The following is a 16,435-nucleotide window of genomic DNA, read 5'->3' as shown; positions in this document are numbered from 1 at the left end:
AGATAAAGGATGCAAAATACATTTATAGATTGTTGAAGGAAGTAGTTGAAAAAGATGTGGGAATTGAGAACGTTGTCCCGATTGTAATGGATAACGGAAGCAACTTCAAGCTGGCTGGTAAGAAGATGATGAACAACAGTAAGTACCGGCTCTTCTGGACTCCTTGTGCAGCCCATTGCATTGATCTAATGCTAAAGGATATGTGGAAGTTAAAGTTGGTGAAGACTGTGGTTGAAAGAGCAAGACAAGTCACCAACTTTGTACACAACCACTCCTTTGCACTCAATCTATTGAGGGAATAATGTGGGGGTGACTTGGTGAGGCCGGGCATCATAAGATTTGCCACCAACTACATTGCCCTAAAAAGCATTGAAACAAAGAAGGCCGGGCTGAGAAGTATGTTTGCTTCTGAGGAGTTGTTTGGATGGAAGGGTTCCAATACTGTAAGTGGGAGGGAAGCACAAGCAACCATGTCATCTGAGGACTTTTGGACAAAACTAGGCAAAGTGGTGAAAGTTTTGAAGCCAGTAGTTAAAATTCTACAAATAGTCGACTCCGCTCTTAAGGGCCCTACCATGCTGGTCCTATATGCTGCAATGGACTTGATGAAAGATAGTGTCTACAGTGTGGCTCCTAGTAGTAGCAAACGCTTCTTGGATATCATCAATGCTTGCTGGGAGAATCAACTTATGCATCCATTGTTTAAAGTTGGTGAGTAAATTTGTTTATGTAATTAATTCATAGCATTACTATTTATTAGTTACCTATGCATTTGACAATATCTCATTTCTATATGTCAAATTTCAGCATACTACTTGAACCCCAAGTATCAATATAATTGTAGGCTTGAGTTGGAAACTCAACTTATTGATGCTGTGAAACAAGTAGTGAAGAAGTTGGAGCCAAATGTTCAACTACAAGCTATTTACAACAATGAGGTGAGTCTTAGAATTCATTTGGAATATAATTAGTAAGTAGTAATTACTAATTTTCCACATGGGCGTAGATGAATATGTTTAGGGATGCATTAGGAAGTTTTGGAACCGATGTTGCAATACAAGGCAGAGCACGTGGTGATGTTGGTACTCAATTCAATATCTAATTCTTTTAAATTACACATGTATTGAAAGTTGAAACTTGAAACAACATTTGACATATGTCTTTTTTTGTTGTAAACTTGTAATGCAGCTGAATGGTGGATGTTGTATGGGGAATCGGCTGAGAATTTAAGGAGAATACCAATCAAGGTCCTTACCCAAACATGTTCCGCATTTGGCTGTGTGAGGAACTGGAGTACGTTTGTGCTCATCCACTCCAAGAGGCGCAACAGATTGGGGTCCGAAAGTCTATCTGACATGGTGTATGTGCACTACAACTTAAGGTTGAAACTGCAACACATACGCATGGGACATGAGGGATAAAGGGGCACTATTGACCTTGTTGACATCTTTCAAGCTTACTCAGACGATGAAGACCCTATTGTGGATTGGGTGAGGGATAGAGGAGAGCCAGTGTTGGATCAGGAGGTAGGTAGGCCATACCCCGTGATAGTTTCCGAGATTGGTGCTGATGTGGATGATTATATGGCTGACGAGGGTCAGATACATGCACGGGAAGCATCACCCATACCATTCCAGCACTGGTGGCAATGTTGCTGATGATGATGACTGGGCTAGGTCCTCAGGTGGTATTGGTAGGACTCAAACTCAGACACATACTCAGACTGGAACTGATGGAGGTGACTCTGATAATGATGGTGGTGATGGTGAAGCATTTACTGGAATGCAACAGCGTTATGTGGTAGGATATGGTTCCTGTAGAGCCAGTTCGATTAATTGGAGAGACACAATTTGATCATGTCACACAGGATACGGACCACGGTGCACGTGACCCCGCACCCGCACCCGCACCCGCACCCTCACAAGCCCCCATACAACCATATAACAGGAAGCGTAGGGGTCAGCAAACACAGTTACAAGCTGATTATATGGACATTGATGACTTATCTAGCTCTGTTGGCGGTTTGAGTATGGGTGATAGGGAGGGAGGATCGACTGGGCATTGGCGTTTCCCCTCTTTTGACGCACATACCACTCCATTGTTATCGGATTATAGTGCATCACAACTTCACGGTGGATATGGATATGGATATGGGCAGTTTAGTGGGGGTAGGGGACTATGACTCCCAGTCCCAGTCCCAGGGACATACTGGATCATCTTTTGTGGATGACATCTTTGCATACCCTAGCTACTGACCTCACCAGCCTTACATGCAGCCAGTGCCAATGCCCCTTCCGCTGACATCATATCATACTGGATCATCTTCTTCCCAGGCTGGACCGATTGGTAACACTAACCCATATCCTAGGATAGGTTACCTACAGTATATTGATGACTCCATTTACATGACAGTTGTGGATGACTACACTCGTTTCTTCTTCGAAACTATACTGTGGTCCACATATGTCTTTCAAACAGAGAGCAATGGACGTCGACTCCAGTGGAGCATGAGTGTGGTTGATCCAGGAAGGCACAACAATTATTATTAGCACTTGTGACTTGTGAGTCTTGCACTCTTGTAAGTTGTAAGTTGTAAGTTGTGATTTGTGAACTTGTGACTTTTTGTATTGCTTATTAAATTATTGAGCTATTGAGTATTGAGTCATTGACTATTATGGAGTTTATGAGAATATGATTTATGAATTATGTCTTATGAGTTTTAATTAGTTTATTTAAATTTCTTTTATGTCTTTGACTGCTTAATCAATGTGTATTTAACTATTTATACATTAGGGTCGGCGACCGTATAATGTCAATCAAGGTTGCAAGCCCAAAACACCACTTTGAGTTCATTTTGTTGCAATATGAAGGTTTGAATGTGTTTATTTAGCTTAAATAAAGGTGTCCATGAAATATCAGGCCTAGATATGGCCAAAAACCAACCGAGATGGATTGCCAAAATATCGCAGAAAAAATGCAATATTTCAGCAAAATTTCGAAATATTTCGGATATCTCGGTAGGCCCGAGATGCCGATATATCGCGAAATCTTAAACCCTGGGCATAACTAGTGAGGGTATTTTGGTCATATAAGTGTAAAATGTTTATGTGGGGGAATATCATTTCTTATAAGGGCATAGTTGTAATTTTATTGTTTCTCATATAAGTTAATAGCATATGAGGACTGTGAGTCAATGATTTCTGAACTCACTATCTTTTCTTCTTCTCCTCCTTTTTCTCTTAGGTTTTTCTCTTCTCTCTACTTAATCTCTGCAGTGCATCTAGCCACAACAGTTTGAACTGTTACCAATGCCAAACTAGTGGAAAGTCCTAATCAATAGAGGGAGTGGGTAGTTGGTAGCTCCTCATCTGGGGAGGATTCCCCTAGGAGAGAGAGGGATGGTGAGATCAGTTGCATCATTCCTCTGTGTAGCAGAAATAAGGGTTTTTACCCAGCCAAGAGTTTCAGGTGAACCAACTAGAAATCTTTTAGGTCTATTTTCTTTGGAAGGAACAACAGAAATAGGAAACTTCACTTTAAGAAAGTTATGCAAAAGGCATGTGTGAAAAAAATAAACTCTGAATTACAACTCAATATGCAGCTAATTTATCTATTGGATTGCTTCCAGGATACATATGATGAACACTGTCAATTTGAAGGTTTTACATGTTCCAGACCAGATTCAGTATTTCAGTGTCAATGAACATATATGTTTTTTTGTTTAGAAACTGCTGAAACTTGGTAGTACTAATTTTTCATTTCTCAGTTATGGACTTCGGTATCAGTATGGGTTGTTCCGTCAGGTTATATTGGATGGCTTTCAACATGAGCAACCTGATTACTGGTTGAACTTTGGGAATCCTTGGGAAATAGAACGGGTTCATGTCTCATACCCAGTGAAGGTTTGCATGTATATATAGTCCTTTTATTTCTATGAACTTGTTTAGGTTGTTTATGACTTGTTTAAGTTATATATTAGCTTCCTAATCTTTCGAAGTGCCTAAAACTATTTTCCTTGATGGATTAGTTCTATGGAACTGTTGAGGAGGAGAATATGAATGGACACAAATCTGCAATTTGGGTCCCTGGAGAAATGGTAAGTCAAGCCAAGAAATGTTTGTTACTTCTCTTGTTCTTTTTCCACTAGCAGTTGTATACCAAGTAAACATCCAGCATTTTCCTTTAAAGTTCCAGATACAAACTGTGTAAAAACCGTGGTCTGCAAAATGATGTGATCTTATTTTGGGGTATGATTGATCTCCTCATTTTAGGTTGAGGCCGTTGCTTATGACAACCCAATACCTGGTTACGGAACGAGGAATACAATTAATCTTCGTCTATGGGCAGCTAAACCAAGTGGGCAGTATGATATGGTAAGTTTGGAACTAAAATTTCATTTGCTCATGTTCAGCCTTTTATTTCCTCAATCTAATCCACGGTGATTCATTGTAAGGCTTACAAATTTGGAGAAATCTGGATACAGGGTGGAGAATGCACAATGCTAATGGCTACTGTACCTGGATTTTGGACAATGACTTTGTCTGTGTTTTAACCAGTTTTAATCCAGATTGTCCATAATGGTAGCCAGTGCTACCAGGCCTTGATTTTGAACCTGTGTATTCAACATACATTTAATTCTCCAATTGAACAAGTAAAAAAAAATTAGTTCAAGTAAAAAAAATTATTGTTTCTTAAGTTTTGAAGCAAACTGTAAAGGTTATAACTCATAGTCTCATATAATGTCTCTAATCTGGGAAACCATGTCATGTTGTCTGGACTGGCAAACCCAAATCTAACCTGGTTTAATTCAGATAAATGGATTTGTCAGGACATAGATTCCAGCTTCCAGGATGTATTATTCGTGTCTGTGCATGGTTAAAATCATGATGGAAGAAATCGTCTGGATGAGTTTGTCAAAATATTGCTACATGAAATGGATTGCATGCTGTTGAATTTGATTTGCCACTATTTTATTTATTTTTGAAGCAATAAGGTTAATGGATTTCTCTCTTGACGTTCTTTTTCTTGTGTTTGCCTCTACATCTTTGTATGTTCCCCCCACTCTTCTGTGTTGCTTACTTTGAGGAAAATGAACTGGATTAAGAGGTGCACAAGCCATAGTTATCTGATGGGAACACTGAAGTTTGTAGTTCCTCAATTTAACTGTTGGTTTCAGCATTATATTGTACATATATATTTTTAATCCATGTCACATTTAAGACTTGATTCTAGTTTGTTTCCCTTCGCCCAAATATATTTCATTTCATTCTGGATCAGGTTTATTCGAATTACTATGAACATTGTATATAACTTTAAATGGACTTTGACTTATTTAACATTATACCTTTGAAAAATATGTCACTAGTTTGTTCTTTTGGCAGGAATCTTATAATACTGGAGATTATATCAATGCTGTAGTCAACAGACAGAAGGCTGAGACAATTAGTTGTGTTTTATATCCTGATGATCGTTCTTATCAGGTACCTTGGCTTTGTTTAATGTGTTATATGAACCAATTAATATGAAAGTTTGGCATACTATTGTGCTATCTTGGGCTCATGGCTCTTATGGTATTCGTATGATTGATAAGGAGGGCATTTGTCCACGTTGAATGTAATAGATTATCATGTCTAAAGGTTGCATGAATATGATTAAGACAGGGAGAAAGATGACTAGCGGTTTTTAACTGGAAACAAATGGTGCATAAACAAAGAACTATAGATTGTGTTTGATGAGAGGCGTAAAAACTTCTAGAAAGAGGGTTAGGTATGCTGCCAGCTTTTGGTCAGCTAGCGGCATGCACCAATCACAGGGCTGGACAAAGGAGGGCAAGGGAGTCTTTTCCAAAGGGGGAGGAGAGAGGATGATACATGCTGGGCTGGCGTCGTGCCTGGCCTTTTCCCAAACTCCTATAATGCTATTGGTGAGATTTGTTTCCAATTCTAGGTCAAAGTTCCTTGCTCTTCTAAGTTTCTTATCTTTGTGTTATTTACCAATTACAAACTATTTTACTTCTCCAGTTCATTAACAATTTTACTTTAACAAACTGCCGCAGTTGCTTGGTTCACAATGGTTATTGAGGGGTTAATTTTATAATTTTTTTTATTTGATTCAAACTCTACTTCAGTAGTTGAGTTTGAATAGGTTTGGTTTCTGTTACAAGTCTTTAAATATGCATGTAATCCATCTAAATAGTCAAAATGAAATTTATTGAATTTAGTTTGGTGGTTGTTATCGTGGTATGCCCAAGGAATTAAGTATCGGAGCGTATCGTATCGTCTCGGCCGATACGTCTCGGTATCGGTCATGGCCGAGACGAGACAGGTCGAGACGTATCTTTTTTTTTTTAAATGTAAATGTCTCGAATGTATCGGTATGTATCGACCGATACATATCGATACGATACGATACGATACGGTCGATACGTATCGATACAAACGAGACATGATTTAAACCATTATTTTATTATTTTTGAAATAACGATACATATCGAGGCGTTCGAGGCGTCTGGTATGTATCGATATGTATCGACCGACCGATACATATCGATACATACCGAGCGTCTCGATACGTCTCGATCGTATCGCAACTTAAAAACCACATGGGCCCAAGTCTTCTCAAACAGAAAACTCGAGCGGGAGCAGGCTGGCGGAAAAAAAACAGTTCCAGCTTTGAGAAACCATAAAAAAACATCTTTAAACTTGGTTTTTGCCAAAGATTTGTTGAGGGCTTTGATTCCTTTGCCAAAAACGATCCTAAAGGAGGTGAAATCTCATCATTTGCTGCATCTAACAGCCCACATTCGAAATCAAAAGGTGTTCTTGAAGGGCAAGGTAGGTTTTTTGAAAAAAACTTGATTATTTTGTTTAAATCTTTGATTTTTGGTATTTTTTTTGCTATGATTCAAAGAGATTATGTTAAACTAACTTAGTATTGCATTCTTTGTATACATTTACATAGATTTGAGTTCAAAATCCATGTTTCTTTGCATTTTTTACCCAAAATCGAAAATTGCTTCTTTAAAATGATTTTTTTTTTATTTTCTTCTAAAATTTAAAACAAATGCTAATGTATATAATATATGTACTATATTATGTATAGATCTATCACATTCCAAGAAGATTATATATTTACCCTAAAATCTATCACAATAGTCACTCCTATTGTTGAAGACCCTTACAGACATGACTTTGATCCACCCCGACATTCTTCATGGCAATTGAGTGACTCTACATGTAAGAAATTTCATCTTTTAATCTTTTATAACAATTTCAATGTGCCGCACTTGTCTGGCTATTGATTATTCACAATTCTTAGTATATATGTATGATATATGACACAAATTGCTTGTTTATATTGTTTTTATTGTCCAAAAGTGTATTTCCATGTGTATTTTGATCATTTTCATGCGTTTCTGCACCGATCGATACGTATCTCCGATACGATACGATACGATACGATACGTCTCTTAAAATCGCCCGACCGATACGATACCCGATACAGATACTTAAGTCCTTGGGTATGCCTACTGGTACTGTGTGCAGTCGCTGAGGAATATTTGTAGAGTTTACATGGGGGTAATTTTTTAAATTGCATCTCTTTGTTTTCCCTATAAATTGGTAGCAATGGGGGTTATTAGGGTTATTGGGAATTCTTTGCGAACATAGAGAGGCGAGAAGAAGAGAGCGTGTAACCCGTTCTCCATTGTTAGTGAAAACTGCTCTCATCTCTCCATTGACGTAGGCACCTTGCCAAACCACGTAAATCCTTGTGTTATGTCATTGTTTGATTGCTCTTTCTGTTTGTTTTCTACATTATGTAAAGGATTTCGAGAAGAGCAGACAGAAAGGTGTGTAAGGACTGTAAGGTTATACCTGGGGAGAACCCAACCACCCAACATAGATTGGTGGCCCTGGATATGTACCTTAGTGCATAAAAGCTGTCATACCCCGGCCCAGTTAGTGCAAGGTGTGATCGTCGATCGATCCCCCATGATCAATTAGTGCAGTACTCCATATCACAGTTCATAAACACAGTAAATCATTGCAGCGGAAGAGAATAAACAGTAATAATAACAATAATAATAAAGGAGTTAGATGATAACTGAGTATTAATATTAAGTGAAACCTGTGATACAATGTATAGTTCTCAGAAGGCACCACAAGTACAAAAGTAGAACAGTAACTACATATTATATTTAACAAAAAGTTTATAAACACAAAAGATTATCCTGTTCCATCAGGCCAGATCAAGTGAACGCGCATGCATCGCATCCATAGAAGGCTTCATGAACTTCAAACTTCTGCACCACACGGTCTCCCTCGGTGTGGAAGTCAGAAGTAGTAATATCAACATCATCTGGTTTCTCAAAACCAACAGCACTATCTGAAAAAGAAGAGGTACCACAGGGGTGAGCTCCACCGAGCCCAGCAAGGGAAACATGCAAACACAAGGACATAGTCCATGATGCATGACTTATATCTAAGAATGCTACTAACATCAATGTCTAGGTCTCATGAGGTATAAATGCTGCTGTAGTAGGTATGATATTCCTAGTCACGAAATGAACTCATCGGTCTTCCCAAGAATACCACTCTACTACGGTGGGGACCCGCCAGTTCTGAGATATACACATCTGACCCCGACGAACCCTAGTGATAACCCTACTGTTGTTCCCATTCCGACATAGTTGTCAAGGCGTCGCCTAGGCGGCGCCTTGGTCGACTTGGGTGCCTTGGTCGCCTAGGCGGGCGCCTTGGACGCCTTGTACGCCTAGTTGGTGTCGCCTTGAACTTTAGCCCTCTCCACCCCCTTGGGTCGCCTAACCGCCGTGACAACTATGCATTCCGATGTGTACTCATCAGACCTGGGACAGTGAATAACATTCCGGTATTAACCCTTCAGACCTGCCACGGGTTATCCAACACCTTTACCCCTGTTGGCAAGGGTCGTAGCATTTGGGTTCATGATAATCCTAACCATATGAATACTAACATGATGGCATATGAATCAATATAAGATAGTAAGGTAATTCTGTCCAGCAATAGTAATAACAACATCAATTCAAGAACATAAGTAATTTCATGCATATGCATCATGTAATGCGTCCTAATAACATGCATCATCTAATGCAGAGAAGGAAAAAGCTATAAAACTATATGATCAAAGTAGTATTATGATGCATGACATGACAATATTAACAAATAGAAATTAATACAACAAATACACTAAAATTAAGTCAAAATCCCCTTGCCTGATATGATTGACTAGCCTAGGGCAGTAAAACCTCAGCAATCCAGTCAGAAACAGTCAAAGACTGGCTAGAACAGTCCTAAAATAGAACAAAATGTCACATATTAGGGTCAGAAGTAAGCTCAGGTCAAATCCAAGCATTGAGGGGCATTTTGGTCCAAAAATATTGGATCGGATTCAGAGGGCAGAATTGGGGGTTTTTGTTGTAGGCCCTGGATCTTGACATGCATGGGTCCAATTTCACTTTTTGGACAATTTTTAAGGTGGGTCAATATAAATTGATGGTTAATTTCAAAAACATATTAAATTTGGGGGTTTGGCCAAATAAACCCAAATTACCATCCTAGGGTTAAATCATAGGATTTGGCTAATTAAACCTATTAATTTATGGTTTAATGGCTGAAATGGGTTTAGAACCCAAGTAGGGACAAGAGAATAGAGAAGATGAGGAAGAGGACAGCGTACAATTCACAGCCTAATTTCATGTCTGAACCACCATTGGGTCTAGTTTGGTGTTCTAGACCTATTCTAAGATGGGTCATGTCCATTTAGTGAATCAATTTTACAATTTAAGTCTAATTTAAGTTGGATCAACCAATTAGGGAATCAATTTCAAAATTTTGGTTCCAATTTGGGGATTTTTGTTAATTAATTCCAATCACACATTTAGGGTTTAATAGATTACATGGTTCAGGTGTAACATGGAAGGTAGCATGTAATATATAGGCTACAGCTACATCTGAACCAATAAATTACAGAAATTGAGGGTTAAAGCATGGAAATTGGTCTCTTAAACCTATAAATTCAAGGTTAAAATGGCAGAATTTCTATTAACAAAGCTTGGTTTGTAAGCTTTAATGGCTGCCAATATTTTAGGCTGAGATTAGAGTGAAATTAGAGAAGAAAGAGATGGGAACAGCAGGGATTAGCAGCCTAAGTTTAGGTCTGAACCATAGTTAGGCCCAAATTAAGAGGTCAGAGATGGGTCATTAGTCAATTAAACCTATATAAGCTAAGGTTTAATGGCAGATTTCTTTACAGTCTCAATTAGGGATGGAGAATAGAGAAGTTGAAGTTGGATACAGCAGGTTTTTATGACCTACCTGAATGCAGTAGCAAGAAGAAGTGATGGCAACTTAACCTTGGGCAGCAAGGACTCCAAAGGAGGCTTAGAAGCTCCAAGATCAGGTATGGAACCAAAGCCCTAAGATGAGATTTCCCAATTTCCTCTTCTTCTCTTCCTTTCTCCTTCTCTTCTTCTTTCTTCTCTAAGGTTCTAAGAGTTAGAATCGATTCTGATTTCTTAGCTTTAGATTTGTGATTTATGAATAGTGAAATAACTTATATATAGATAGTGCTTAAGTGAAGGGTTGTTTGCCTAATTAAAGCTAGAACCAGTTTTTAGAAATTAGTTCTTAAATCTGATTTTTAATAGAATTTCGTACCTAATAGCTTATTCTAATTATATAATGATGTCATATGACATCAGGGGTAGTCCGGGTACGGGTAACTATTGGAAATAGGATTCCCCACTGGGGATGTGGGTCCCACTAGGTAAAAATTACTATTCTGCCCCTAGTACAGTAATTAAACAAGAATAGTATACATATAAACATAGATTGGGATTCTTACCTATTTACCAGCCTAGGATATGGTGAGGTTCCGCATATGCTCGACCCAGCAAGTCTGGCATAAGAAACCGATATGTTGGAACCCGACAGGATTTTTAGACTCAAGGATAGCTAGTTGTCCTGGCTCCTCGGAATCCTCCATAGGTGTGTCAAAGGATTGCTCTGAATCCACCACTGATGCAGCCCATAACGTAGAGGCTAGCATAGACACAGACTCAGAACCTAGCATCACACAAGTTCGAAAAAGTTCAAATTAGAGGCGGGTTTCACAGAAGCATAAGAGGAGGGAACTTATGTACCCTAAGATAAGGTGGTGGAGATTAAAAGGGGAGTCCCTAAAGACATTTACTAATAATATGGTCAAACAAGAAAGTAGGACTTGTTTGGGCCTTTCCTCCTCTATTGATGCTCCCACCTTTGAGCCCCAGCCTAAAACCCCCCCGCCTTTAAGTGTCTTCCGCCGTCATCGTAACCCCAGTTCCCTTCCTTTCCCTAACATTCGACCCTACATTGCCTACTCCCTTCCCTGCGCTGAAAAGATTTTGCCTTTGAGTTTGGCTACCAGAGATCATTTTTTTTGCCGTGAGACGGCGGATCTGGGTTAGAGGTCTTGTCTCGTCGTGGCTGCCTCCGGGTTGACTTGTTGGTCTTTTGCTTTGTTTGATTAGGGTGTAGTTCTTGTTTGGGCTCTTGCCTTTTGTTATGCTAGCCCTTGACCGCTTTGGCAGGTCTTGTTTTTGGTTCGCGCTTGTTCCCCTCCCCCCCTCCCTTTTTTCTTTTTTGTTAATGTGCTTTGGGTACTGTTCACGTGAACAGTAACTAGAAGATGAGAGTTGTTAGTCAGGGGCAATTTGGGAATTTCTCTTGTGTGTTAGCTCTACACTATTATTAATAATATTGGTGAAGAGAGGAGAACAATTTCATTCGATAGTTCTCCCCAAAGGACTACAGCCACTTCTCTTCTTCATCTTCTTCCTCTCCATCTTCTCCATTAAATCTGGTTTTATTTACATGGTATCAGAGCTAGGATCTTAGGAGTCGATTCTACATCCTAGGACCTACTCGATTACTCTCAAATTGATCAAGACAGTATTGCGGTTTTGAAGGTTTTCGTGACCACAGTTTGAAGGGGCTGCAGCACCCTATGCTGCGTTTTGGTGGAGTTTGCTGAGACTGGTTCATGATTATATAAAGGAACCTAGTCTCGATTTTGTGGTGATTGCTTGATATCGATTCAGGGTTTTGCGAGGTGATTATTTTTTTCGATTTCAGTTCTTTTTTTTTGGTGGTTTGAAGGTTCTTTGTAAGGTTTTCCCTGAATCGACCCTTGTTGGATATTGAGATTGCATCGATTTTTTGTTCTAAAATCGATCTTTGAATTTTTCGTTGGCTGTTGGCGATCGTGTTTGCTTGCTAGTTCATCACTTTTGCTCCGTTTTTATTAGTTGTTGGTGAATTTCTGCATCGGTTTGCTTGATCGAGATGGGCGACCCAACTGGATATTCTAAAGGTGTTATCTCTGAGGTTGTTTCGGGCTCTTCCAAATCTATTACAGAGAAGAGATTGGAAGGGGTAAGTAATTTCCAGCAATGGAAGAAAATTGTGTGGGTTGTTTTGACTGGTCGTGGCCAACAGAAACATCTTACAAAGGCCAAACTAGAGGATGATGAAGCGTGGGAAATTGTAGATGCACGCATTCTGGGACAGATGTTGACTAGTATGGATTCACAGATTGTTGACTTAGTGACTCACATAGATATTGTGAAGGAGTTATGGGATTACTTACATGTTTTGTATTTTGGACAGAATAATTTATCTCGTATATATGAGCTATCTCAGGAATTCTATTGTGCTGATAGGAAGGGACGTCTGTTGACCCAATATTTTGCCGATTATAAACGAATGTTCGAAGAGTTAAATGCATTGCTGCCCATTAGTTCGGATGTGAAACAGATGCAAGATCAACCTGAACAACTTGCGGTCATGGGATTTTTGGGAGGACTGGGCCAGGAATATGACTCAGTACGCTCCACTATTCCTGGAGGAGATAAAATTGCCTCACTTACAGAAACTTTTTCTCGCGTTCTTCGTGTTTCTCATGATTGTTCCCATGAACCAGCAACTGCTCCTGGTAAGAGCTCTGCCCTTGTTGCTTCTAGTCATGGGAGACGTAATGGTGGACGTAATGGGGGCCGTGGTGGTGGTATAGCTGGCCGTGGAGGTGGAAGAGGCAGTGGTGGTGGTATAGCTGGCCGTGGAGGTGGAAGAGGCAGTGGTGGTGGTAATGGTGGTGAAAATTCTGGTTTTGTGAAGACTTGTAATCACTGTGGTCGACCAGGACACATCCAACGCTTTTGTTGGAAACTTCATGGGAAGCCACCGCAACAGCAGTATACTAATTCAGTAGCTAGTACCGAGTCTTCTGCTACACCTTCTGAGGGTAAGTTGGTAAGGTTATCTGATGAGGATTATGCTGAGTTCACACAGTTTCAGATTTCTCGACCATCTTCATCTTCCTCCACGGCTACTTTTGCCCAGACAGGTAATGCCACTGCGTGTTTCTCCATTTCTCGTCCCTGGATCATTGATTCAGGTGCTTCTGATCATATGTCTGGTGTGTCAGGTAATTTTTCTTCCTTTCGGTCTTTAGAGTCTAGTGTTACATTGGCTGATGGTTCCCTTGCCAAAGTCACTGGCACGGGTACTGTCAACCCAACTAAGTCCTTGTCCTTGTCTTCTGTTCTCCATTTACGACTTCCCTTGTAACTTTGCTTTACATTAGTAAAATTACTAAAGCCTACAATTGTTCGATGACCTTTTATCCGATTCCTGTGTTTTTCAGGATCTTATGACGGAGAAGATGCTTGGTAGGGGACGTGAGCAGGGGGGGTTGTATCATCTTGAAGACTCTCCTTTAGTTGCTTATTCCAGTGTTTTGTCTCCATACCAAGTTCATTGTCGGCTGGGCCATCCGCCTTTGCAGAGTTTACAGAAATTGGATCCTCGTTTTAGTTCCCTTTCTAGTTTAGAGTGTGAGTCATGTCAGTTTGGAAAGCTCCACCGTGTGAGTTATCTCCCCAGAGTCAATAAACGGTTTGCGTATGTCACACCCCGGCCCGGTTCATAACGGCCAAGTGTGACTGGATGTCTCAGACACCCAATCAACCCACCAGGATCGCAAGTGCAGTATTCTATTCGCAATTCCATTCACAATAATCAGAATTTAAATACAACGGAAGCAATTAAATAAGGCAATAAGACAGTATTAAGAAGAACTAGTGATAACAGTTATATTTATATGAACATTTATATACAAGTGAGTTACATTGGTGATTCACAAAAGGAGTAACTTCAAAAGCCCAAAAAGACTATATACTATAGCTACTACAAAAGTGTTATATCAAAAAGGGGAGAAAGAGCCTGATCATTTTGGAGGATCAGGAGAACGCGCAGGCGTCACAGGAACACGAAGCATCGTGCTCAACCAAGATAGGAGTATCAGCTCCATGAGCAGCAGGAGAGTCCTGAGAAGGAGGAATCCCCACAGAAACACTAGCAGCAACGAGAGTAGCTTCATCTGTAAGAAAAAAATAAGGATCCACGGGGTGAGCTCTCAACTGAGCCCAGCAAGGGAATGCATGCATACAAACACAATAAATTCATGATGCATGTTCTAATTTAGCATGCTCCTAGCACAGATACTAAGTCTCATGAGGCATGAGTACTACTGTGGTAGATGCTAACCTCGGTCCCGGAATTCACACATCGGTCACCTGAGTGAAACCATTCTACCACATAGAGGACCCACCAGGTCGGCATATCACCAGGCAGCGGACCCGACAGACCCCCAAAGACAAACCCTAACTGTTTATTCCCACAGCGGAGTACACAAGCTAACATGGGACGGAAGATGGCTCCTCGGCATTTACCCTTCGGCTGAACCATGGGTTGTCCAATCCCTCTTCCCCTGTTGGCAAGGGACGTAGTACTAGGTGATGATCAACAACCTAGCCCAGTGCAATCTATTCATGATGATACAGGTATGAATAGCTGAACTATAAAGTACAGTACTTCACCATCAACATTTAACAATAAAAATAAAATCAATACAATGCAGTGCAACATGTCAAATGCAGCTAAAACACATGCATTCTAGTGCATCAAAATATAAGCTAATAAACTATATGCATCTGAGTAGTTTTGATGATGCATGACATGGCATCCAGAACAACAGTAAATTAAAATGACAAACACACTCAAATTAAGTTCAAAGTTCTCTTACTTGTAGTTGTAGCTTAGCCTATTTCAAATAACCCTCCAAGAACCCAGCAAAACAGACAAATAACAGTAGAAACAGCCCTAAACAATACACAAAACATCATGCATTAGGTCCTGTGATGGCCCAAGGCCAAGTCCCTTAGGGTCAGGGTCATAAAGGCACCAAAATAGGCAGTCGGATGCAGACCTCCAGGGAGCCGGTCGACCGCCCCTAGGCCTACAACAACATCCGGCTGCTTGGCCAGATTTGGGGTTTTTGCTCCTACTGCTTGGATCCTTACATGCATGGATCCAATTGCAGGATTTGGGTTAATTTTAAGGTGGGTCAACATAATTTCATAATTTATTTTGTAAAAACCTAAATTAAATTGAGGATTTTGGTCATTTAACCTAAATTAGCATTCTAAGGTCCATTAGGGTTTAAGGTTTAGCTGTAATTTGGAGGACAGCATGAAGTTCATAGCTGAAACCTAAGTCTGAACCATAAATAGGTTCAATTTAGTAGGTCAGAGATGGGTTTTGTTATATAAAACCTATAATTGCTAAGGCTTAATGGCAGAATTTGCCATAGAGGTCATGTAGGGACAGGGATTAGAGAAGATGAGGAAGAGGACAGCATAGATTCATGGCCTACTTGAGTTCAGAAGTGAAAACAAGATGGAGACAGCCTTCAACTGTGCAGCTCAGCCTTTAATGGAGGTTCCTAAGCTTAATTCCAAGTATGGGATCCAAGCCTTCAAGAACAACCCTCTCTTTTCCCTTCTTCTTCTTCTCTTTTCTCTATTCTTTCTTTCTTCTCTAAGGCTGGAACGAAATTCTGGTTCCTCTTCTCTTGTTTGTGAATAATGAATAGTGTGATAGGAATGTATATATATAGTTAGTGGGTTAATTAAGTTATGTTTGGTTTTTAAAACAAAAATCTGTTTTGAGAATTAATTCTAAGTTCTGATTTTTGTTAAAATTAATTACTAATTAACCTATTCTAAGTGTATAATGATGTTACATGACATCAGAGGTAATCTGGGTACGGGTAACTGTTAGGAACAGGATTCCCCACTGGGGATGTGGGTCCCACAGAGGTAAATTGACTAAAATACCCCACAAATTCTATTTGGTCGTACAAAACATTATATAAATACATTTAAATAATACTTACAATGAGTTTTAATTAAGGGAGAGTTTCTACATAGCCTCTAGGCAGCAAATCCGGCACAAGTAACTCCGGTGCGGGGTTTTACGGGGGTCCTCTGACTCCAAAAGGGCAAGTTGGGAAG

The 16,435-nt window shown here is 39.9% G+C and overlaps 1 protein-coding gene across 1 annotated transcript in view; it reads left to right on the top strand.

Moving 5' to 3' along the window:
• The window catches only part of LOC122640903 (glycogen phosphorylase 1-like), a 175,895-nt gene that overhangs the window by 37,506 nt on the left and 121,954 nt on the right, over positions 1 to 16,435 (top strand). Inside the window, exons 5-8 of the mRNA XM_043834188.1 lie at positions 3,767 to 3,902; positions 4,028 to 4,096; positions 4,272 to 4,373; positions 5,382 to 5,480. Coding sequence (XP_043690123.1) covers positions 3,767 to 3,902; positions 4,028 to 4,096; positions 4,272 to 4,373; positions 5,382 to 5,480 — 406 coding nt within the window. The remainder of the gene's footprint in view (positions 1 to 3,766; positions 3,903 to 4,027; positions 4,097 to 4,271; positions 4,374 to 5,381; positions 5,481 to 16,435) is intronic.

Source organism: Telopea speciosissima, chromosome 9 (assembly GCF_018873765.1).
Source record: "Telopea speciosissima isolate NSW1024214 ecotype Mountain lineage chromosome 9, Tspe_v1, whole genome shotgun sequence".
NCBI classification, from domain to species: domain Eukaryota; kingdom Viridiplantae; phylum Streptophyta; class Magnoliopsida; order Proteales; family Proteaceae; genus Telopea; species Telopea speciosissima.
This window is presented reverse-complemented; position numbering and strand designations above follow the sequence as displayed.